Source organism: Elephas maximus, chromosome 21, assembly GCF_024166365.1.
Source record: "Elephas maximus indicus isolate mEleMax1 chromosome 21, mEleMax1 primary haplotype, whole genome shotgun sequence".
Classification (NCBI taxonomy): Eukaryota; Metazoa; Chordata; class Mammalia; order Proboscidea; family Elephantidae; genus Elephas; species Elephas maximus.
Genome location: NC_064839.1, coordinates 82655924 through 82679914, shown reverse-complemented (window position 1 = coordinate 82679914; position 23991 = coordinate 82655924). Strand labels below are relative to the sequence as shown.

The 23991-nt window shown below is 42.1% G+C and overlaps 1 protein-coding gene across 1 annotated transcript in view; it reads left to right on the top strand.

Annotated features, from left to right (window-relative positions):
• Positions 1 to 23991, top strand: part of ENPP6 (ectonucleotide pyrophosphatase/phosphodiesterase 6) — a 179177-nt gene that overhangs the window by 130475 nt on the left and 24711 nt on the right. Inside the window, exons 3-5 of the mRNA XM_049864731.1 lie at positions 10131 to 10242; positions 21563 to 21704; positions 22439 to 22618. Coding sequence (XP_049720688.1) covers positions 10131 to 10242; positions 21563 to 21704; positions 22439 to 22618 — 434 coding nt within the window. The remainder of the gene's footprint in view (positions 1 to 10130; positions 10243 to 21562; positions 21705 to 22438; positions 22619 to 23991) is intronic.

Here is a 23991-nt window from a genome sequence, read left to right as displayed (position 1 = left end):
AGAAAGCCAGGGTCCTCTGGCTTTCTACCTCCCAGCTAGCCCTGAATCCATGTCCCCCATTTTCCCACCAGCCCTCAGGTCCGCACTGTCCCACCTGCTGGCTGCACCCCTTTTTTCTTTCTATCTCTTTTCATTTCTTTGTTCCCCTCACCTAGCCTTGTACCTCACCCTGTTCCAACTGGCCCTCACCTTGCCACTATGAGTACAGCATCCCTGAAACTCAGACCCACCGCCACACCAGTCCTGCACTGCCCCTCCCCTCCTGCCACTTAAGCAGCTGCTGAAGAGGGAAGCAAACCCATACCACTCTGTGTCTGACATTTCCTGCCCTGCTCCCAAACTGCTGGACCCAAAACAGGAGGTGCCTACCCAGTCTTCCCTCAGCCACCTCACCAAATCAGTGTACAGTGAAGCAGGCTCACCCTTCTTGTTGCTGCCTTGCCCACCTTGGTGAGAGCTATCCTGCCCACAGGTGAGCAAGTAGCAAAGCATGCCTGGCCTGCCCACCCCGACATAACAAAACAAAGAAGCAGGACGAAACAAATGAAAGTACAATCAATAAAGAAAAGAATACCTTAGTGTCTCCGAGACAGCAGACAATATCAAAATATATAAAAAAAAACAGGAAATGATGGCTTCAAAGAGACCAAAACAAAGAATCAGATAACCTTCCAGTAGAAGAAAAGGCAGTGGAACTACCTGATATGGAATTCAAAAGACTAATATTCAGGGCTCTTGAAGAGATTAGGAAAGAAATTGTCATACTTATCTAGTGCTGCTATAACAGAAACACCACAAGTGGATGGCTTTAACAAACAGAAATTTGTTCTCTCACAGTCTAGGAGGCAAGGAGTCTGAATTCAGGATGCCAGCTCCAGGGGAAGCCTTTCTCTATGTCAGCTCTGAGGAAAGGTCTTTGTCATCAAACTTTCCCTGGTCCAGCAGCTTCTCAGCACAGGAACCACAGGTCAAAAGGAAGTGTCCCATCCCCAGTGCTGATTTCTTGCTGATATGAGGTCCCCCTGTCTCTCTGCTCACTTCTCTCTTTTATATCTCAAAAAAGATTGACTCAAGATACAACCTAATCTTATAGATTGAGTCCTGACTCGTTAACATAACTGTCTCTAATCCTGCCTCATTAACATCATAGAGGTAGCATTTACAACACATAGGAAAATCACATTAGACCACAAAACAGTAGACAATCACACAATACTGGGAATCATGCCTAGCCAAATTGATACACATTTTGGGGGGACAAATTCAATCCATAACAGAAATCAAGGAAAATGCAGACAAAACCAAGGAAAAAAAAATAGACAAAATCATGCAAAACACAGACAAAATCAACAAAAACATACCCAAAATCAAGAAAAACACAAAGCAATAGAAGACTTAAGTAAATAATAGAAGAACAAAATGTCAAAATAAATAAACAATTAGAAGTCATACAAAAACAACAGCTAGAAATGCAAAAAATAAAATTTCACAAATGAACAACTCAATAGAACGTTTTAGGAGCAAATTTGAAACAATGAAAGACAACATCTGAAATTGAAGACACTTCTATGGACACCACTTTGAGGAAAAATCAGAGGAAAGAGAGAAGAAAAATGAAGAAAACCTAAGAATTATGTGGCACACAATCAAGAGCAAAAATCTGCATGTGATTGATGTTCCAGAATGGGGAAAAAAAAGAAAAACACAGAGAAGATTGTTCAAGGTTTGCTGGCAGAAAGCTTCCCATATATCATGAAAAATGAAAAACTGACCATTCAAGAAGCTCAACAAAGCCCACATAGGGTAGACCCCAAAAGAAAGTCACCAAGACGTATCATAATCACACTTGCCAAAATCAAAAACAAAGAAAGAATTCTGGGAGCAGTTTGAGAAAAAAGAAAAATCACTTACATAGGGGAAACAATAAGACTAAGCTCTGATTACTCAAAAGAAACTATTCAGGCAAGAAGGTAATACTGTGACTTATATAAAACCTTGAAAGAAAAAAACTGCCAACCAAAAATTATATATTCTGCAAAACTCTCTCAAATATGATGTCAAAATTAGGACATTTCCAGATAAACAGAAATTAAGTGAATTTATAAAAATCAAACTAAAATTAGAGAACCAACAACATCAGATAACAACTAAAGTCTAGGACACAAGACAGTATCAGCCAGGTATCATCCTAGGTAATGAACCCTTAAGGATAAAACAAAACTAAAATATTTACAACAGGGAACCGGAGATGTCAACCTATAAATCACAACAATGTCAGTACAGTAAAAGGAGGACTAAACGGTGTGGGTATAGAACTTTCAAATGGAGAAGTCAAGACGATATCAAGTAATAAAAGACTGGCTCAACGTAGGAAGATAGGAGTAGAGAAAATGTCAGAAACACACACACACAAAAAAAACAACTATAAAATCACAACAATAAACTGACACCTATTGATAATCACACTGAACATAAATGGCTTAAATGCACTCTTAAAGAGACAGAGAGTGACAGAATGGGTTAAAAAAACATGACCCATCAATACAATGCCTACAATTAGAAATGAAGGCATAAATATATTAAAAATCAAAGGATGGAAAAAAAATATCAAACAAACAGCAACCAGAAAAAGAGAAAAAAAAAAAGTGGCAAAACAATCTCCAATAAAATAAATATTAAAACAAAATCCACCATAAAAGACAAAGAAGGATATCATATAACAATTAAAGGGACAGTCCACCATGATGACAGAACCGTAACAAATATCTACACACCCAGTGATGGGGCTCCAAAATACACAAAACAAACTCTAACAGCACTGTCCGCCATGATGACAGAACCGTAACAAATATCTACACACCCAGTGATGGGGCTTCAAAATACACAAAACAAACTCTAACAGCACTGTCCGCCATGATGACAGAACCGTAACAAATATCTACACACCCAGTGATGGGGCTCCAAAATACACAAAACAAACTCTAACAGAACTGTCCGCCATGATGACAGAACCGTAACAAATATCTACACACCCAGTGATGGGGCTCCAAAATACACAAAACAAACTCTAACAGCACTGAAAAGGGAAATGGACAGTTTCACAATGACCGTAGGAGACTGCAACACACCACTCTCTGTAAAGGACAGAACATCTAGAAAGAAACTCAGCAAAGATACAGAATATTTAAAGGCCACAATCAATCAACTTGACCTCATAGACATACATAGAACACTCCATCCAACAGCAGCAAAATATACATTCTTTTCCAAAGCACATGGAACACAAAGCAACTCTCAATAAAATCGAAAACATTGAGACAATACAAAGCATCCTCTCTGATCACAATGCCATAAAAGTAGAAATTAATAACACAAAGAGCAAGGGAAAAAAAATAAAAAACACGGAAACTGAATAACACCTTGCTTAAAAACCACTGGATAATAGAAGAAATCAATGATGGAATAAAAACCTCCTAGAATTAAACGAGAGTGAAAACACATCATACCAAAACCTTTGGGACACAGCAAAGGTAGTGCCCAGAGGTCAATTTATAGCAATAGATGCACACATCAAAAAAGAAGAAAGGGATAAAATCAAAACATTAGCTTTACAACTTGAAAAAATAGAGACCAGCAAAAGAAGCCCACAGCCACCAGAAAAAAAGAAAATAAAAAGATCAGAGCAGAAATCAATGAAACAGAAAACAATAGAATCAAAACACGTTACCTACCTAAACTAACACAAACTGAGGTAGAAAATCTGAACAGATCCATAACAAGAGAAAAGACTGAAAAGGGTATTAAAAAAAAAAAAAAAAAAAACTCCCAACAAAAAAAAGTTCTGGCCCCAGTGGCTTCACTGGAGGATTCTACCAAACATTGAGAGACGAGCTCATACCAGTACTACTCAAATTATTTCAGAACATAGAAAAGGAGGGGATATTTCCAAATTCATTCTACAAAGCCAGCATAACCCTGACACCAAAACCAGGCAAAGGTATCACGAAAAAAGAAAATTACAGACCAATATCTCTCATGAATATAGATGCAAAAGTTCTCAAGAAAATTCTAGCCAATACAATTCAGCATCATATCAAAAAAATTAATATACCATGGCTGTTATGGATTGAATTGTGTCCCCTCAAAAATGTGTATCAACTTGGCTAGGCCATGATTCCCAGTATTGTGTGATTTTCCAAATTTTTGCTGTTTGATGTGATTTTCCTATGTGTTGTAAACCCTACCACTATGATGTTAATGAGGCAGGATTAGAAACAGTTATGTTAATGAGGCAGGACCCAATCTACAAGATGAGGTTGTGTCTTAATCACTTTTGAGGTATAAAAGAGAGAAGCAAGCAGAGAGACAGAGGGACTTCATTCCACCAAGCAACAAGAGCCAGGAGAACAGTACATCCTTTGGACCCAGGGTAAATGTGCTGAGAATCTCCTCAAACAGGGAAGATTGATGACAAAGACCTTCCCCTAGAGGAGACACAGAGAGAAAGCCTTCCCCTGAATTTGGACTTCTAGCCTCCTAGGCTGGGAGAAAATAAATTTCTGTTTGTTAAAGCCATAAGCTTTTGGTGTTTCTGTGATAGCAGCACAAGATAAGTAAGACAACAGCCAAGTGGGGTTCATACCAGGTATGCATAGATGTTTCAGCTTTGGAAAATCAGTCAATGTAATCCACCACATAAATAGAACAAAAGAAAAGAATCACATGATCATCTCAATCGATGCAGAAAAGGCTTTCAATAAAGTCCAACACTCATTCCTGATAAAAATTCTCAATTAAATAGGAATTGAAGGGAAACTATTCAACATAATAAACGGTGTCTATATGAAATCAACAGCCAACATTATTCTTAATAGAGAGAGGCTGAAAACATTCATCCTGAGAATAGGAACAAGAAAAGGATGCCCTTTATCATCACTCCTATTTACCATTGTGCTGGATGTCCTAGCTAGAGCAATAAAGCAAGAAAAAGAAATAAAAGACACTCAAAGTGGTAAGGAAGAATAAACCTATCCTTATTCATAGATGATATGATACTATACATAAAAAAAAAAGAAAAACGTTGCTGTCAAGTCGATTACGACTCGAGTAGAACTGCCCCACTGGGTTTCCAAGGAGCAACTGATGATTCAAACTGCTAATCTTTGAGCAGCTGAGCTCTTAACCACTACACCACCAGGGCATGATACATACATACATAGAGAACCCCAAAGACTCCACAAGAAAACTACTGGAACCAATGGATTCAGTAGAGTAGCAGGATACTATATGAACATTAAAAATAATAACAATAAGCCAGTTGGATTCCTATACACCAATAAAGAGAACTAAGAAAAGGAAATCAGGAAACCAATACCATTTATAATACCCACTGCTGTCAGAATCGACTCGAAAAATAGCCTCTAAAAAAATAAGATACTTAGGGATAAATCTGACCAGGGATGTAAAAGACCTATATGAGGAAAACTACAAAACACTACTGCAAGAAACCAAAAGAGACCTACATAAATGAAAAACATACCATGCTCATGGATAGGTAGACTCAACACTGTGAAAATGTCAATTCTATCCAAAACAAACCAAACACATTGCTGTTGAGCCGATTCCGACTCATAGCGACCCTATAGGACAGAGTAGGACTGCCCCATAGAGTTTCCAAGGAGTGCCTGGTGGATTCAAACTGTCAACCTTTAGGTTAGCAGCTGTAGCACTTAACCACTACGCCACCAGGGTTTCCATTATATGCAAAGCAATCTACAAATACAATGCAAACTGTATCCAAATACCAATGGCATTCTTTAATGAAATGGAAAAATTAGTCATTAATTTCATATGGAAAGGAAAGAGGCCCTGGATAAGCAGAACGTTATTGAAGAAGAATGAGGTAGGAGACCTTGCACTCCTTGACCTCAGAATCTACTATGCAGTCATGGTAGTCAAAACAGCCTGATACAAGGACAGACACATTGACCAATGGAACAGAATCAAGAACCCAGATGTAAATCCATTCACCTGTGGTCATCTGATCTTTGACAAAATTTCAAATTCCATTAAATGGGGAAAAGACAGTCTTTTTAACAAACAGTACTAGCAAAACTGGATGTCCATCTGTAAAAATATGAAACAGTACTCATACCTCACACCATACACAAAGACTAATTCAAAATGGGTCAAAGACCTAAATATAAAACCAAAAATTATAAAGATCATGGAAGAAAAAATAGAGTCAATGCTAGGGGCCCTAATAAATGGCATAAGTAAGATACAAATCATGACTAACAACAGACACAAGAAGACAAGCTACATAACTGGGATCATCTAAAAATTAAACACTTAGGCTCATCAAAAGACTTCATCAAATCAGTGAAAAGAGAGCTTACAGAGTGTAAAAAAAAATTGGCTATGACATATCCAACAAAGGCCTAACCTCTAAAATCTATAGAGAAATCCAACATCTCTACCACAAAAAGACAAATAATCCATTTAAAAAACAGGCAAGAAATGAAAACTTAACCAAAGAAGACATTCACACAGTTAACAGACACATGAGGAAATGCTCGTGATCTCTAGCCATTAGAGAAATCAAAACCACAATGAGATATCACCTCACCCTCACACTACTGGCACCAATTAAAAAAAAAAATAGTAACAAATGTTGGAGAGGCTGCAGGGAGATTGAACCCTTATGCACTGCTGGTGTGAATGAAAAATGGTACAACCATTTTAGAAAATGATATGGTGCTTCATTAAAAAGCTAGAAATAGAAATACCATATGATCCAGCAATCCTACCCCTAAGAATATGTCCTAGAGAAATAAGAGCTCTCACACTAATAGACACACACTCATGTTCATTGCAGCATTATTCACTATAGCAAAAAGATGAAAACAATGTAAATGTCCATCAACAGATGAATGAATAAACAAACTGATAGATACACACAATGGAGTACTATGCAATGATAAAATCTGTGAAACACCTTACAACATGGATGCATCTGGAGGGCATTATGCTGAGTGAAGTAATTCAATCATGAAAGGATTAGTACTGTATGAGACTACTTTTATAAAAATCCATGAAAATGTTTACACACAGAAGAAAATAATCTTTAATGGGTAGGGCTGGGGAGGGGAAATCACTGACTAGATAGTAGGCAAGTGTTAACTTTGGTGAAGGGAAAGGACACACAACATACAAGAAGTCATCACAACTAATTAAGGCAAAATCATAGATGCTTCCTAGACACATCCAAATACCTTGAGGGACTGAGTTACGGGCTGAAGCCTGGGGACCATGGTCTTGGGGGACACCTAGGTCAATCGGCATAACATATTTTGTAAAGAAAATGTTCTATATCCCACACTGGTCAGTAGCATCTGGTGTCCAAAAATCTTCAGAGCAGCCATCTAAGATACATCTATTGGTCCCATACTTTCTGGAGCAAAGGAGAATGAAGAAAACCAAAGACACAAGAAAAATATTAGTCCAAAGGACTAATGGACCACATAAATCAGAGACACTACCAGTCTGAGCCCAGAAGAACTAGATGGTGCCCAACTATCACCACTAACAGCTCTGACAGGGACCACAATGGAAGATCCTGGACAGAGGGAGAGAAAAATGTACTACAAAATTCAAAAGCACAAAAAGACTAGACTTACTGGTCTGGCAGTGACTTGAGGAACCCCTGAGACTATGGCCCCTGGAAACTCTGCTAATTCAGAACTGAAGCCTCTCCCAAAGTCCACCATTCAGCCAAAGATTAGACAGGCCTGTAGAACAATTACACATGTGAGAAATGTGCTTCTTAGTCCAATCAAGTATAGGAGACCAAATGGTCAATACCTGCCCAAAGGCAAAGAGGAGAAGGCAGGAAGGGACAGGAAAACTGGCTAAATGGACACTGAAAACCAAAGTAGAAAGGGAAAAGGGGAGAGTGCCTACACATTTCGGGGATTGCAACTGATGTCACAAAACATTTCTTGTTTAAAATTTTTTAATGAAAATTAAATTCCACTGTAAACTTTCACCTATAACACGATCAAATTAAAATTCATGAATAATACTCAGCAGATAAAACACAGGTGTCTAAAATTCTGTAACCTTTCCAGATTTCACAAGCATTTTCTAGGATGATAAATATTTTCCCAGGACCCATGGGCAGGATTCACTGAGTCATCTAGCCTCTTTGCCCTGCTTAGTACACAGGTCTTGGCAAAGGGAGCTGTCTGCCTTCTAGGTTAGTTCTTTCCAAGTTTTCCCACACAACCTTTACTTTCCTGAACCTGAGATATCAGGGGAAGTGGGATGGAGCCTCCATGGAGCACTCAGATATTGCTAGGATATGCAAGATGAAGGAATTTTTCCTGGAGGCTGCCCCGCCTTCTTATAAATCAGCTGTAACCAACTGACAGATGTGCCTAGGACTGGATCAGTGTATTTTCTGACAGAGACACGCCTTTCTCCCCACACTCCCCACTTGCCCCACTTTTACTTACTCCCACCTTGGAAATCATTCTCCCTGGGATACAAGGAGGACATCTGCTCTCCTGATCCCCCTTACTTGGCATTTTATTGTGCTTACAGTTCTCCACACACATCTTGTTATTTCTCCTATCTGAACTTTTGCTCATGGTGCTGTCTTTGCTTGGGATGCTGCTCTCTTCCATACCTCCAGCTCCATTACGCTGGCTAAAAGCAAACTGTAAGGCTGAACCCAGATGGGGATTCAAGGAAGGCTTCCGGGGGAAATGATACCTGAAGTAATTGCCCCTCATCTGAGTCCCACAGCACCCAGTAAGTGTGCACCTCACTTTAGACTTCACATACTACACTGTTTCCATGTATGTCTCCTCCCACTGGGGCCCTGGTGTCACAGTGGTTAAGTGCTCAATTGCTAACCAAAAGGTGAGCAGTTGGAACCCACCATTCTCCCATGGAAGAAAGATGTAAAGATTGGAAACCCTATGGGCAGATCTACTCTGTCCTATGGTGTCACCGTGAAGTTAGAATTGACTTGACAGCGACAGTTTTTTGTTTTTTTGTGGGGGGAGCTCCTCCTACTAAACTAGACTCTGGAATGCTTCAGAATGAAAACCAGGACTGATTCGTTTCTGTGTCCACTATGAATGAATTGCCCTGGTGGCAAAGCAATTAAGCGCTAGGCTGCTAAATAAAAGGTCAGTGGTTGGAATCCACCAGCCGGTCTGTGAGAGAAAGGTGAGGCAGTCTGCTTTTGTAAAGATTTACAGCCTTGGAAACCCTATCAGGCAGTTCCGCTCTGTGCTACCGGGTTGCTGTGAGTCCAAATTGACTTGATGGCAATGGTTTTTTTTTTTGTTTGTTTGTTAGATGTATGAACATAGTGACTAGTTCACAGTAAATATTCAATAAGTATGAAATCAACTGACTAAAACTGCTTTTAAACTCTCTCCCCTGCCATGTGTCTCTCCCCTGCCATGTGTTCCAATAATAGAGCTGGGTGTCTCTTCCCAAGTAAGCCACTTTTACTTGTCCAGTGGTCTGGAGCAGGGAAGCCAAGGTCGTGGCAGCTCCTAACATTCAATGCTTGTGATTCTTTTACTTTCTTTTGGAAGAGGCAAAGCTTCATCCAGTATTTTTAAAGCTTGCTTATCTAGTGCAGTACCTCTAAGTCCAGTTTGTACAATGCCACAGAAGGGTAAAATATTTATTTCATAGTTCCCCAACTAATCGGACACCACTTAATATCTGACTCTAGAATAGGCACAGGTCTATACTAGAAGACTCAGCAGATGCAAAAATTTATAGGTAAAAATATTTTAATTAAGAGATTTCTATGTACTAATTAATTTTTTTGTTTTTGTTTCAAATTGAGAAAGACAGCCATTTTCAATTTCAGCTGCAGCTGGCCCCAGTTCTGGGACACCAGCGTTGTGTAGACATGCTATGTGGGGCCCTCTGCTGTAGTTTAACAATGTTGCAGTCAAATATATCACGTATCAGCAATAAATTGACATATTTTCTTCACAAAAATTTCTTTTGACTAATGGTGTTTGCTTCCTGAAATAGGTTCATAATTTCATCTCAATTATTGAAAAAAAGTAACCATTTATCATCTTTTTCCTTCTTAGGCTGTGAGGTTGAAATTCTTGGTGTCAGACCAACTTACTGCCTAGAATATAAGAATGTCCCAACAGATATCAACTTTGCCAATGCAGTCAACGATGCTCTTGACTCATTCAAGTAAGTTTCCCAAATTCTTAGCCATACCATTTTTCTTCCTTATTTCCAGGACCAATAACAAATCCTGAAGTAAATTAAGAAGTCCGGATGGAGGTGAAATAATGTCTCAGAGAGTTAGCAACCCTCTCTAATGGTGATTGTTAACTGCTAAAAGAGAATAATTGTGAGCAAGTAATTTCAGGCAGGGACAGTCTTTGGAAATTTTGAGTTGAAAATAAGAAAGAGCCAGGGCTCAGCATTTCCCTTGTCATGATGTTGGACAATGGAGAAATATTATAAATGTCAGCATTTCCCTCTAGTCATGGTTTAGTGAACCCTTGTATCTCAGAGAATATTAATAAGTATCTGGCAAAAAGGGAGACTGTATGATCAAGTAAGTTTGGAAAAATTGCCTACTCCCCATTCTTGAAACTATACAAAAAACATTAGTATATTAGAACATGGAACCTTCTTTTTCTCCTACCTAGAATCATGAACCTCAGCTTGAAAAATGCAGGAATCAGTCACGCTGTCCAGAGTAGCACACAGAGTCTCTGTCAGGGAAACGTATGGGCAAGACAGGCCAGGACAAAGACTTAGAAATAGCTGGAAGTGGAAGTCAGGGTTGGCCACCAGGTGGAGGCTGCAATAGGAATCAGCAACCAAGAGGGAGGGCTGTCAGGGGCTCTGAAATGGCCAGAGTTAGACTTGAGATCAACTTCGCTCTTGAATGGACCTTCTGGGTAGGATCAAGGCAGAAGACCCACAGGAGTTCAAGCATGGGGACCAGGGCGAGACCTTTATCTGCCCAAGAGAAGGAGCCTGGGATCAAGATGGGTGGACACTGAGAGCAGGCATGCCCTTAGCTCTGTGTACAGATCATCAGAGCTAACCATACACCTTGACCTGTAACTAAGATTGCCAGACGTAGAGCTGATGAATTATGGATCGGATTCTCCACCAGTGCCCTCTCCCATCATGGGGAGCAGCAATCACCCCACAGCACTAGGAAAGGAGAGAAAAAGCACCCCTGCCTTTGCTGCTTCTTAGAATGACTCCATTGTTGTTGTGTGCCATCAGGTTAATTCTGATTCATAGCAACTCGGTAGGACAGGGCAGAGTAGAACTGCATCATAGAGTTTCCAAAGCTGTAAATATTTATGGAAGCAGACTGCCACATCTTTCTCCCATGGAACGGCTGGTGGATTTGAACCAATGACCTTCAGTTATCAGCCAAGCGCTTAACCACTGTGCCACCAGGGCTCCTTAGCAGGACTCCATTTCCATGAAAACCTATCAAATAAGTCCAGGCTCTGATTGACAAGTTGGAAACAAAATGGTTTTCAGATACTTAAAAGTCGAGAGGTAACAAATTTAAAATTAATATTTTTTCTTCAGGCAGGGAGCAGAAGGAAGGGACAGGGTCTGGGGAAAGTAACCTTTAAGTAAGTATTTTCATCACATGGTCTATGAATCATGTGTGTTATGTGATCCTGCCTCCCACCTACTTTGCTTTCTTTTACTTGCCCACAAGTGCCAGAAAACCACACACACATGTTGAGCTAGAATAATGTGTTGCAGACTAGTTTGTGTGCACAAAGCAAAGTAGCAGAGCATGCAGAGCGGATGAGCAGAGATGGAACTTTAGAATAGCTCTGTGTCTAAACAACTTTGCTCCCAACATATCCAAAGTGCTAGCCATTCCTACAGCCTATTGCCATGCCAGATATGAAAATGTGGAACACAGTTTTCATACAAATACCTCCAAATAACCCAACACTCTGCTTGGCAGTGTAATCTTTTTCACATTCATCTCGTCTTAACAGCTGAATAGACTCTCACTATGTAGCTCCCAGTGATTCGCAGGCAGGTAGAGAAGCACAGAGCCCACAGGCTCTGCTGGCCTGCAAGCTGGCCTACCCAAACAGACGCCCTGCTCTGAGGGAGGCCAGAATACCGGAGGAGTGAGTGCTCAGCTCTGTTCCCTCTAGAAAAGTTATTATTATTTTCCTTTTCAAGCAACATGGCAGAGCTATAGAATACTGGGAAATTGTGTCTTTATTTTTTTTGTTAGTTGCCATCAAGTCGATTCCCACTCATGAAGGTCCATAGTATTTGGAAATGGTGGTGGTAGTAGTGGTGGTATGTATGTGTGTTTTAGCAAAGGTATTGGGTACCCTTAGAGAGAAAAGAGCCAGCTTACAAAGAACTGGAGGCTCAGAATAGTGGCCCCAGGCTTGATTTCTGTCTCTACATGGTGTGTCATGGTGCTACCACATTGCTGCACTAAGCCCATTCACATCATAAATGGTGTGTCATGGTGCTACCACATTGCTGCACTAAGCCCATTCACATCATAGGCTGTGTAAATGGCCATGAGCTCCAGGGATGGCATTCACGTAGTCTACAATATGAATGGTGTCCCTGGAGCTGAGCAGTAAAGACCTGGGCAAGACTGTGCCAGGTCAGCATAATTGTTTTGTGGGGTCTTCATATGTACTACGGCTGCTAACCAAAGGGTCGGCAGTTTGAATCTGTCAGGCGCTCCTTGGAAACTCTATGGGGCAGTTCTACTCTGTCCTATAGGTTCCCTATGAGTCAGAATCCAATTGATGGCACTGGGTTTGGGTTCATATTGCCAAGTTAAGAGGGCCATCAGAAGAAGCCCCTTTGAATAGCAAGTGCAAAGTCAGAGACCCAACATTTCTACCACTAGTCGGTGCTTGGAATGAGAGAAACAAAAGAAGAAAAGGAATAATAGATCAGACGTTACTGCCTGTGGAAGGCAGTAAGATGATTTAGGCCTTCCGTAAAAGAAAAAGGAGGCACAACCTTCCATCATCTTACATATTAATAGAACATATCTTGTAGAGTAGACCTTATTAGACCTTCTCACAGTATCAAATAAAGGATTGACAGTTGGGGTGAACATGTTTCTTTAAAAAAAAAAAAAACTAACCTCTGTACTTTTCAGGAGTGAGACGGGTGGTGGGGATGCCCAGCTGAGAACAATCCAGACCAGACCACTTTGCACGTAGTCGCTTGCTCATCCAAGAATGCGGCTGACAAGATCATTCATTCTCTTGAGGTGTATGTTTTAGGTGGAGATGTAAAATTATCTTTCCATCAGACCTGAATGGAGGAGCATGTCAAGAACTTCATAGCTCACCTCTTAGGTTCTGTTTGGATTTATCTGGAATCCCTAACTGTGATTTGAACAACACCTGCAGTCCTCACACACGCACACATTTCTCCCATGGTTTGTACAGTGTCTTTTTTTACCTTGCTATTTTTGAGAAGCAGAGAGAATGGGACATAGGACAGATCGGCTCTGGCAGAAAGCAGGAGAGGCAGGGAAGATCTGAACATGGAGTCCTACAGGGACAGCACTTCAGCCAAGAGTCTAATGTTGTTGCTCTTAGCTGCCCTCAAGTCGACCCCTGACTCCTGGCGACTCCATGTGCGACAGAATTGGACTGTTGTGACCCAAGGGCTGATTATTTTTCAGAAGCTGATTGCCAGGACTTCCTTCCTAGTCTTTCTTAGTCTGGAAGCTCTGCTAAAACCTGTTCAGCATATAGCAGTATACAGCGTCCACTGACAGGTGCATAGTGGGTGTGCTTCAGGTGCATCGGCTGGGAATCCAATCTGGGTCTACCACACTAAAGGTGCGAGCTCTACCACTGAACCACCGCCTTTGGGAGGGATGAATTTCACTTCACTGTCTGAGCTGGTCATTGCCTTCTGGTGCTCATAAAGCTTTATTGACCCAGGTCATATCCCTGTAGGATCTTAGCTCTGAACTTGGAAAACTTCTGGTGTAGAGATAAAGAGAAGGGAAAGAGGATTGATGCTTTTTAACACCCATCTGCTAGCACTGTATCAAAGGGCTTCTATTTTCACTAACCCATTTGTTCTCACATTAAGTCTACTATATAGGTGTTGTTCTCCCCATTTTACAAAAGAAGATGCCCAGCTCTCTGAAAATTAAGTACTTAGTACAGCTAGTAAGGGGGAGCCAGAGCCCAGCTCTTTCCACTGGACCTGACGACCCGGCCTCCTGGGGTCTCTTCTGAGTGTGAAGTGGCTGGAAACTACTCCAAAGTCAACCAACCCTTCAGCCTTCCACCTGGTCTATACCACAGCTCTAAGATGCCCTGGAACAGAATGAGACAGGGAGAGGAAGGTGAGAATTGCCTCTTTGCAATTCTTTCTGGGACCATCCAGGCCTGGGGCTCAAGAAGGGCTGCAGTGGAATGCCGGCCTTTGCCGTACACTCAGTGGTTTATGGTTCAGCAGGATGCAACGTCAGTCACTGGGGTTCATATGCCTCATCACTACACATGGGGGCAGCCTACCTACTCACCAATGCCACCTTGACTGTCAAAAAAGAAAGCAGTTTTTGATCCACGTAACTTAGTTTGGTTTGGCTTTAACTTAGTTCATCCTCCTGGAAGTTCTATTTGCAGGATGGATATTCATGCTTCAGCAGGCAGAAGAAGGTGCATGGTGCTAGAACTGAAACAAGCCGTGGCTAGCTCATTAGGGCAGGGAGGTGCAGGGAAGCAGGCGTAGTAAGCGGAGGCGGAGGACTCAGCCCCGGCTGTTAGAGGTGCCCAAGTGCTGCCTCTAAGCTAATCCCAGGTTTGGTCAAGTAAAGACCAGGCCCTCGGAAAAGTGGACGTGGCTGCTGTCCTTTGTCAAGCTCCAGGGTTTTGAAAATAGCTCCAAAGGAATTCTTTCAGGATTCAGATCCTCCATGGCTGTAGATGTCCATAATGGAATGATGAGTGATGGGGCAGACCTTTCCACAGGCCAGGAAGATGCTGGCTCAGATGGCCTGTGATGTCCCTCCTTCCTGTGGACTCAGGAAAGAGGGGTGAGAATGCTTCTGGGCAGAGCCTGGATTCTCCTCTGTGCTCTGCATGCATACTAAGGAAAAAAGCCATCTGGGGGCTTTCTTTCCTTCCCTTTTATTGTATTAGCACTTTATAAACATCAGCTCATTTAATATGAGTAGGTTTTTCAGATGGGGAAATTGGAGTTTAGAGATATTTTTGCTTTTCTCCTCAGATCCCTAAGTTAGTAAGATGAGGCCCAGAATTTGAACCCAGATCTATCTGGCTCCAATGACCTGTCAAAGTATAATTTTCAACTTTGGTCTCCTTTGTCATGTGCTCACCACATCTTTGTATGAGAATTGTGCCAAAGTTTTCATTAATTTATTACTGAGAGCGTCAGGACGACAAACCTGGTTCAAAGGAGATTTTGAGAAACCTACACACACACATACACTCCCCACTGAGGAAAAAGAATGATGGGATACAACTGCCGTTAGATGTAAAAATATCTAATGATGCAGAGGATAACCCACCCCTCTTTTGGGGCTACCTTCTCTACCAGATAAAAATTATTTCCATCTTAACACTTATACACTGCTGGTGGGAATGTAAAACGGTACAACCACTTTGGAAATCGATTTGGCATTTCCTTAAAAAGCTAGAACTAGAACTACCATACGATCCAGCAATCCCACTCCTGGAATATATCCTAGAGAAATAAGAGCTTTCTCACGAACAGCTATATGCACACCCATGTTCATTGTAGCACTGTGTACAACAGCAAAAAGATGGAGGCAACCAAGGTGCCCATCAACAGATAGATGGATAAATAAATTATGGTGTATTCACACAATGGAATATTATGTGTCGATAAAGAACAACGATGAAACCGTGAATCACTTCATAACATGGAGGAATTTGGAAGGCATTATGCTGAGTGAAATTAGCATTCAGTTGCAAAAGGACAAATATTGTATGAGACCACTATTATAAGAACTCGAGAAATAGTTTAAACAGAGAAGAAAATATTCTTTGATGGTTATCAGAGTGGGCAGGGAGGGGGGAAGAGGGATATTCACTAATTAGATAGTAGATAAGAACTATTTTAGGTGAAGGGAAAGACAACACACAATACAGGAGAGGTCAGCACAACTGGACTAAACCAAAAGCAAAGAAGTTTCCTGAACACAACCCAACACTTCGAAGGCCAGAGTAGCAGGGGCGGGGGTCCAGGGACCATGGTTTCAGGGAACATCTAGGTCAATTGGCACAACACATTGTATTAAGAAAACATTTTGCATCCTACTTTGGAGAGTGGCATCTGGGGTCTTAAACGCTAACAAGTGACCATCTAAGATGCATTAATTGGTCTGAACCCACCTGGAGCAAAGGAGAATGAAGAACACCAAAGACACAAGGTAATTATGAGTCCAAGAGACAGAAAGGGCCACATAAACCAGAAACTACATCAACCTGAGACCAGAAGTGCCATATGGTGCCCGGCTACAACTAATGACTGCCCTGACAGGGAACACAACAGAGAATCCCTGATGGAGCTGGAGAATAGTGGGATGCAGACCTCAAATTCTCATAAAAAGACCAGACTTAATGGCCTGACTGAGACTAGAAGGACCTCAGAGGTCATGATCCCCAGACCTTGTGTTAGCCCAAGACTGGGACCATTCCCAAAGCCAACTCTTCAGACAGGGATTGGACTGGACTGTAAGACAGAAAATGATACAGGTGAGGAGTAAGCTTCTTGGCTCAAGCAGGCACACGAAGACTATGTGGGCAGCTCTTGTCTAGAGTTGCGATGAGAAGGCAGAGGGGGACAGGAGCTGGCTGAATGGACAAGAGGAAAACAGGGTGGAGAGGAGGAATGTGCTGTCTCATCAGGGAGAGAGCAGCTAGGAGTATACAGAAAGGTGTACATAAATTTTTGTGTGAAAGACTGAGTTGATTTGTAAACTTTCACTTAAAGCACAATTTAAATAAATAAAAAGTGGAAAAAATTATTTCCACCTTATCTGCTTCCTAGAAGTAAACAACTAGGTTTATAGAGTCTAGTCTCCCATCAGTGGTAAATAACCAAAAAAAAAAAAAAAACACCAAACCCAGTGCTATCGAGTCAATTCTGACTCATAGTGACCCTATAGGACAGAGTACAACTGCCCCATAGAGTTTCCAAGGAGCGCCTGGTGGATTTGAACTGCCAACCCTTAGGTTAGCAGCTGTAGCACTTAACCACCACGCCACCAGGGTTTCCGTGTTCAACGGTAAATAGTAAGGCAAAATTTAAAAAGTTACATTTCCCTGGAGAGTCCGGTATCTTTTAAGCAAGCTGATTAGACATGCTCAAGCTTGATAGTGAGAGGACAAGAGTCACTTTTTGGCCTTATTTCTAAGTTTTGGGTCATACATTCTGAGCAGTCAATAATTTTAACCTTTCTGTTAAATTGCCTCTGTTTCTCTCTCCCTAATTCTTCTCTCTTTCCAATCCACCTCTGTAAGGAATGTGATGTGACATTAAGAACTGTGTTGGTTGAAAAGAGATCTGGACAGAATCCTGAGGTGATGAGAGAGCTGGGTATCTTTGAAATCTAGGGGCAGAGCTCTTTGCAGCTCTCAAGTAACTGAGTTGATGCCACACGGCCTTCTGGTATGCTTCCTGGATTTTTGGAGCTATGAATGGCCAAGAACAGATCTGAAGGCATTACCACCTATCGCACTTCACCCATCACTCAGTCATGAATGAGCTGACCTGTGATGGAGACCAGATCCATGTGGAAAGCATCTGGTGACCAAGAATTTGTCATCTGAACTCCAAGCAGGCAAGAAATCTCAGCCCTTGCTGACTTAGGTCCCTAAAGAATCAAGGAACTTTCAGCCTAGAATCCTTTCACAGGCAGATGTATAATCGCTGGATTAAATAAAAGCATCTCACATCCAGTGTGCATGGCATCTGGTGTTGACAGCTTCCTGACACAAAGCCACCAGGTAAATTTGTGACACTTAGTGGCTTTCTGGTCACACGGAAAATTCATGAATACGGTCAATGGCCTTAAAGAAACCAGCCCAGGGCTGCTGTGCCAGAGCCAGGTATTCTCACCTTCCCTGCAGGGTCTATTCCTGGCCAACGCACCTCAAGCGCAGCCACCACCCATCTGTAGTGAAAGCTTGTGTGTTGCTATAATGATGCTAAACAGGTTTCAGTGGAGTTTATAGGCTAAGACAGACTAGGAAGGAAGGCCTGGGGGTCTAATTCTGAAAATCAGTCAATGAAACCCCTCTGGAGCACAATGGTTCAATCTGCAATGAGCAGATTGGTTGTGCATGGGGTTGTCATGAGCCTGGGGCTGACTTGATGGCAGTTGACAACAACAACAATCTAAAATGAATTGACCTAAAAGCATTTCATTGAACTTTAATGCAACAGTTAAATTTGTTTTGAAGAAGTCTTACTGTAGTAAGTCACCACTATACAAAACAGGATTTTCCCCACCTGTAAGCCCCATCCTGGAAGTGTGGACACCTAAACAGATGAATTACTGTGTGAATTGGCACACCAGGAATGGTAAAGATGCAAGTGCATAAAGTGGCTTCTAGGAGGGAGTGATTAATTTACAGAAGGTTCCACTATGTTCAAATACAGTGGTAGAGGGAGTAACGTCAGCCCCATAAGTCTAATGAATATGGGCCTCAAAAATGTTTAGGGATGTATGTGAACAAAAATGCCATTACCTAGTACAAACGTTTACCCACCACCTATATGCTTGTGGGACCCTAAAGTGAGTTTTTGTTCTCCACTGTCTATAGATGCAGAGGAACTTAGAATTAGTCATCCACACATTAGTGAGTATGAATAATGACAATATCATTCGTGAGAAACACCTAAGTAATAACCGAAACCAATCCACATTGTGGAGGAGGATGGTAATGGTGCTTATTAAAGAGAGCCAGTGTGATTTTTTCTAATAAGAGAAAAGAACATTTGACTAGCCATTTCACTTTATTTGAAGTCAGTGTATCATCCAAGCTGGTAACGAAGTTCACCTCTGGATACCCAGTAGAATGTCACAACATCATTAAGGAGTTTGTCCTTTCAGAACTGACATAGTGAAGGAAGATGCCTGGCAGAACATTCCCTGGAGCTTGCTCCTCAGTCTGGTGACTGGTGGTGGTAATGGACATTCCAAGGCCCAGGGTTGATGGGTTGATTGGTTTGTGAGTGCCATGGAGTCGGTTCTAACTCATAGCGACCATATAGGACACAGTAGCATTGCCCCATAGGGTTTCCTAGTCTGTAATCTTTATGGGAACTGATTGCCAGGTCTTTTCTCCCACGGAGACACTGGTGAGTTCCAACAGTCTACATTTGGGTTAGCAGCTGAGCACTTAATCTTTGTGCCACTAGGGCTCCTTAAGGCCCAGGGCAGTAGAGTAGAAGTGTTCTGCCTTTGGAGTTTGAAGATTTGAATTTCCAGTTCTAGATGTGTCACAGTGCAGCCTTTAGTAACTCCTAGAACTTTTTTTAGAACTCTTCAGGACTATTTCTCCGTTTGCAAAATCTGTAAATATGTCCCTGCAGTTCCAGAGCTTGACATAGAATGCTGTGCATCAAAAAATGAAAGGGAGTCAATTTCACGTAATGCCTTTGCTTTGTCTCATATCCAGCTTTCTCAAGGTTGCAGGATTCTTGGAGTTATTTCCAGAAGAAATTTGCTTCCATTGGTGTAGGCTGTTGAGTTCTTTCAGAGTATTCAAAGGTTGTATTCAGGGTTGTGGAGTCAGTGGACCTAGGTTTGAATTCTGCAGCCATTTCTTACTAGCTGTGTGATGCTGACCACTGTTCTGAACTGTTTAAGACAGTCCTACCTTATAGGGTTTTGTGAGGATAAATAAGATAATACATGTAAAAGCCCTCAACATTATGCCTGATCCATGGTAGCTATCAGCTATTGAGCATTTACTATCATTACACATTGAACTGGCATTTATAGAACTCCAGCTTTGTGCCAAATGCTAGGCTATAACAGAGGTTCAATGGAAAAATGAATCACAGCCCCCAGAGTGAAATGATCTCATAATTCAGAGCAGGAGAAGGATACATATATAGGCAATTTCTGCACGTTATAAAAAATCATGGCCCAGAAGTGAGTTGAAAGTGCTAAGGGAGCACACAGGATGGCCACCCAACCAAGCCTTTGGGGGTCAGAAGGGGCTTCCTGTAGGAGGCAACATATCCCCTGAGACCTGAAGGATGAGCTGGAGCTGCTTAACTCCGGTGGTGCAGACAAGCACACTGAACAATGATGAGATTGTCTTTCCTTCCTATGGATTGTGAGATCCAAGGCACAGCAGATCCTGTGGGTAAATGTTCTTTCCTCACATTCAGAGTGTCAGCAAGACCACATCAGCAGACACCATGCCACCCCCTTTATGTGTATGTGTTTAATATATAGCTTTTCAAGAGAGATAAGTCAATCTGCCAAGAATATTAATTATTAATCCTTGAAAGTCCCAGTCCAAGCAGAGGAATTTGCTTTAATTTTTTTCCATTGCTTTATCTTCTGTGAATAACAATTGCTACTATTATCATCATCATCATCGCCTTCATTGTCTTGCTTTATTTTGGGGACTTCCTGGGGAGGTTGTGAGTGAAGCCAGAGCTAAATGAAGCCACATAGCCGTGCCAGGTGTCCTGTGGAAGCTCTGTAGGAAGGAAGGAGAAGGCAGTAGCCAGTATTTCCTCTTCTTCACACTCCATGAGACTCCTACTTCAATTTTATTTCTAGTTCCCAGTCATTCTTAGCACAGCAGGCTAAGAGGGTTAAATAACTTGGATTTTTACCAACAATTCTCTGCCAAGTGGGGGAGTTTTGCCAGAATTGGGGTTTTCCTGGGACCCATAGCAATGTGGTCACTGCCAGAGGTCACTCTATGTCCACATTGGTGCTCCCCTTCACTTGTTCCTATAGAACAAAAGTCCTGGGAGTGTTTTTTGATGTCAGTCCCTCAACACTAGTCTGTTCATCATCCCACAGGTTGCCCGAGTAAAGTTTGTTCCTATTCTTATCAGTCTATTAAACTTCAAATCTAGTTTTTTCTTTAGAAACTTCCTTAAACTTCAGCAATACTTCCACAGTAGTTACTTAAATAATTACTTCCAGTGTTTTTGATCAGCACATGACAGAGGTGGTGAGGGTAGAGCTGTAAGAACTACCCCCTGCCTGTTACCACACTTCCAGCTCTTTGAGACAGGAGAGGAAGTGACCAATAAATGGGCTCTCTGGCTTTGTCATGGAGGTGCTCAAGACTGGCAGTTCCTGGCTCAGTGTTTCTGGCTCCCCATTGAATACCCCACCCTAATTTTAAGGCATCAGTTTTGTGGGCCCAGAGGGCAGGTGTTTGAGGGATGCCAGCGTCTTCACATGGTGGGTGATAGGGAGGAAGCTAGTAGGGTCTCCTCACCTGTTACTTTCCCACCCTACTCCCTCCAGGAGTGGCCGGGCTGACCTGGCAGCCATATACCATGAGCGCATCGATGTGGAAGGCCACCATTATGGCCCTTTGTCACCCCAGAGAAAAGACGCCCTCAAGGCTGTGGACACCGTCCTGAAATACATGACCAAGTGGATCCAGGTGACCTAAAGCAAGGACAGCTGGTCTGACTATCTCTCCTGTCGCTCTCTTTCTGTCTTCTTGACATCTTCCTTCTCATTGTCGATAGCTGACCAGGCCAGCACAAAGGCTTTGATGGGTCTCTTTTCTTCACTCAACGCCTCTTCAGGTACCAAGAGACCCATTGTTTCACACCCAGTCCAGTGAAATTCAAAAGGCCAGCTCTACAGTAGTACCTGAGTTAGCTGGAGAGATGGTCCAGTTCTTCAGAATCCTAATCATTTTGGTTACCAACGTAGCGGGGACTTGGGAGCTAGACCTGGGTTCTGGCCCTGAGTTTACCACACATGTGCTGAATGACTTCAAGTAAGTTATATTTTAACTTGTGTGTGCCTTATTTTTCACAGCTGTAAAATGGGCAAATGATCGTTCTCATATTACCATGCAAGTTTGTTAAAAGAGCCAAAGAGATGAAAACAGAGAGTGTACCCTAAAAAGCTAAAAGTGCAGTATCCTTTTTTTTTTTTAGCACTTATGAAATGGGGTCTGTGCTTTCACATTCCTCTCCCCAAATTGCTTCCTTTTTGATTTTGAACTGTGGCTTATTAGGGCAGAATAGTAGATGATTAAACTCAGAATTACGAGACTATCCTTTCTTCTATAATTTGTATTTTTTTTAAGCCTCTTTACACAGTTTTCTGAGCATAAGATCCTCTTTCTCAGTGCCATAGTGACTGCCTTTGTCAACCCCACAGGAGAGGGGGCTGCAGGACGACCTGAATGTCATCATTTTCTCAGATCATGGGATGACTGATATCTTCTGGATGGACAAAGTGATTGAGCTGAATAAGTACATCAACGTGAATGACCTGCAGCAAATGAAGGACCGAGGACCCGTTGTGAGCCTGTGGCCAGCCCCTGGGAAGCACTCTGAGGCAAGAAATGCCATGAGGGGTGGCAGGAGGGCTCTGGGGGCAGATGAGAGGAAGGGAGTGTGACGCACCTGCATTTGCCACCACTTTGTGCTCCTTCCTTTGACTGTAGCTGTAATTCTGAAATATGGAGCAGTGTTAGCAGCTTAGATCTGGGGGCAGAGGACATGATTTTTCACTCTCTTGTTGAATGACCTCTAACAAGCCATTAATCCTCCCTGGATTTCTATTTTCTCTTCTCTAAAATGGGATGATGGTATCTACCTCACTGAGTTTTAGTGCAGAGTAAATGAGATTAAGGATGTGTAGCACTTGTTGTCGTTAGGTGCCATCAAGTCAGTTCTGACTCATAGCGACCCTGTGTACCTCAGAGAATAAAACACTGCCTGGTCCTGCGCCATCCTCACAGTTGTTGTTATGATTGAGCCCATTGTTGCAGCCACTGTGTCAATCCATCTCATTGAGGGTTTTCCTATTTTCCGCTGACCCTCTACTTTACCAAGCATGATGTCCTTCTCCAGGGACTGATCTCTCCTGACAATGTCCAAAGTATGTAAAAAGAAGTCTCGCCATCCTTGCTTCTAAAGAGCATTCTGGTTGTACTTCTTCCGAGGCAGATTGGTTCATTCTTTTGGCGGTCCGTGGTATATTCAGTATTCTTTGCTAACACCACAATCCAAAGGTGTCAATTCTTCACTTAGCATGGGTCAAACATACTATGAGCACTTATTGCTGTTGAGTTGGCTCCAACCTATGGTGACCCTGAGCACAACAGAACAAAATGTTGCCCAGTCCTGCACCATCTTCATGATCACCAGCATGCTCAAGTCCATTGTTGCCTTCCACCCTAGGGGGCTCATCTGCAAGCACTATATTGTACAATATCCTATAATCCATAAGGTTTTCACTGACTAATTTTTGGAAGTAGATCACTGGGCCTTTCTTCCTAGCCTGTCTTAGTCTGGAAGCTCTGCTGAAACCTGTTCAGCACAGGTACCCTGCTGGTATTTGAAATACAAGTGGCATAGCTTCTAGCATCACAGCAACACACAAGCAACCACAGCACCACAAACTGATAGACAGGTAGTGGCAGTGCTTAGTAGGGATATTTTATTATTGGCTGAAATGCAGCACTTCTCAGGCAAATCTGGGGAATATCACGTGCAATCATAGAATGGGTCAGTTCCTTATCTCAGGAGCCACACTGCTTGGGTTCAGATCCTACCTCTGTCATCAACTGGTAACTGGGCAAAGTGCTTAACCTGGGCCCTGTGCTCCTTCTCTGTGGAGTGGTGAGTTAATAGTAGCTACCTTCCTGGGGTGCTGTAAAGCACACAGGAGCTTGCCTACTGAACTCATGGCAAGGACTATGTATA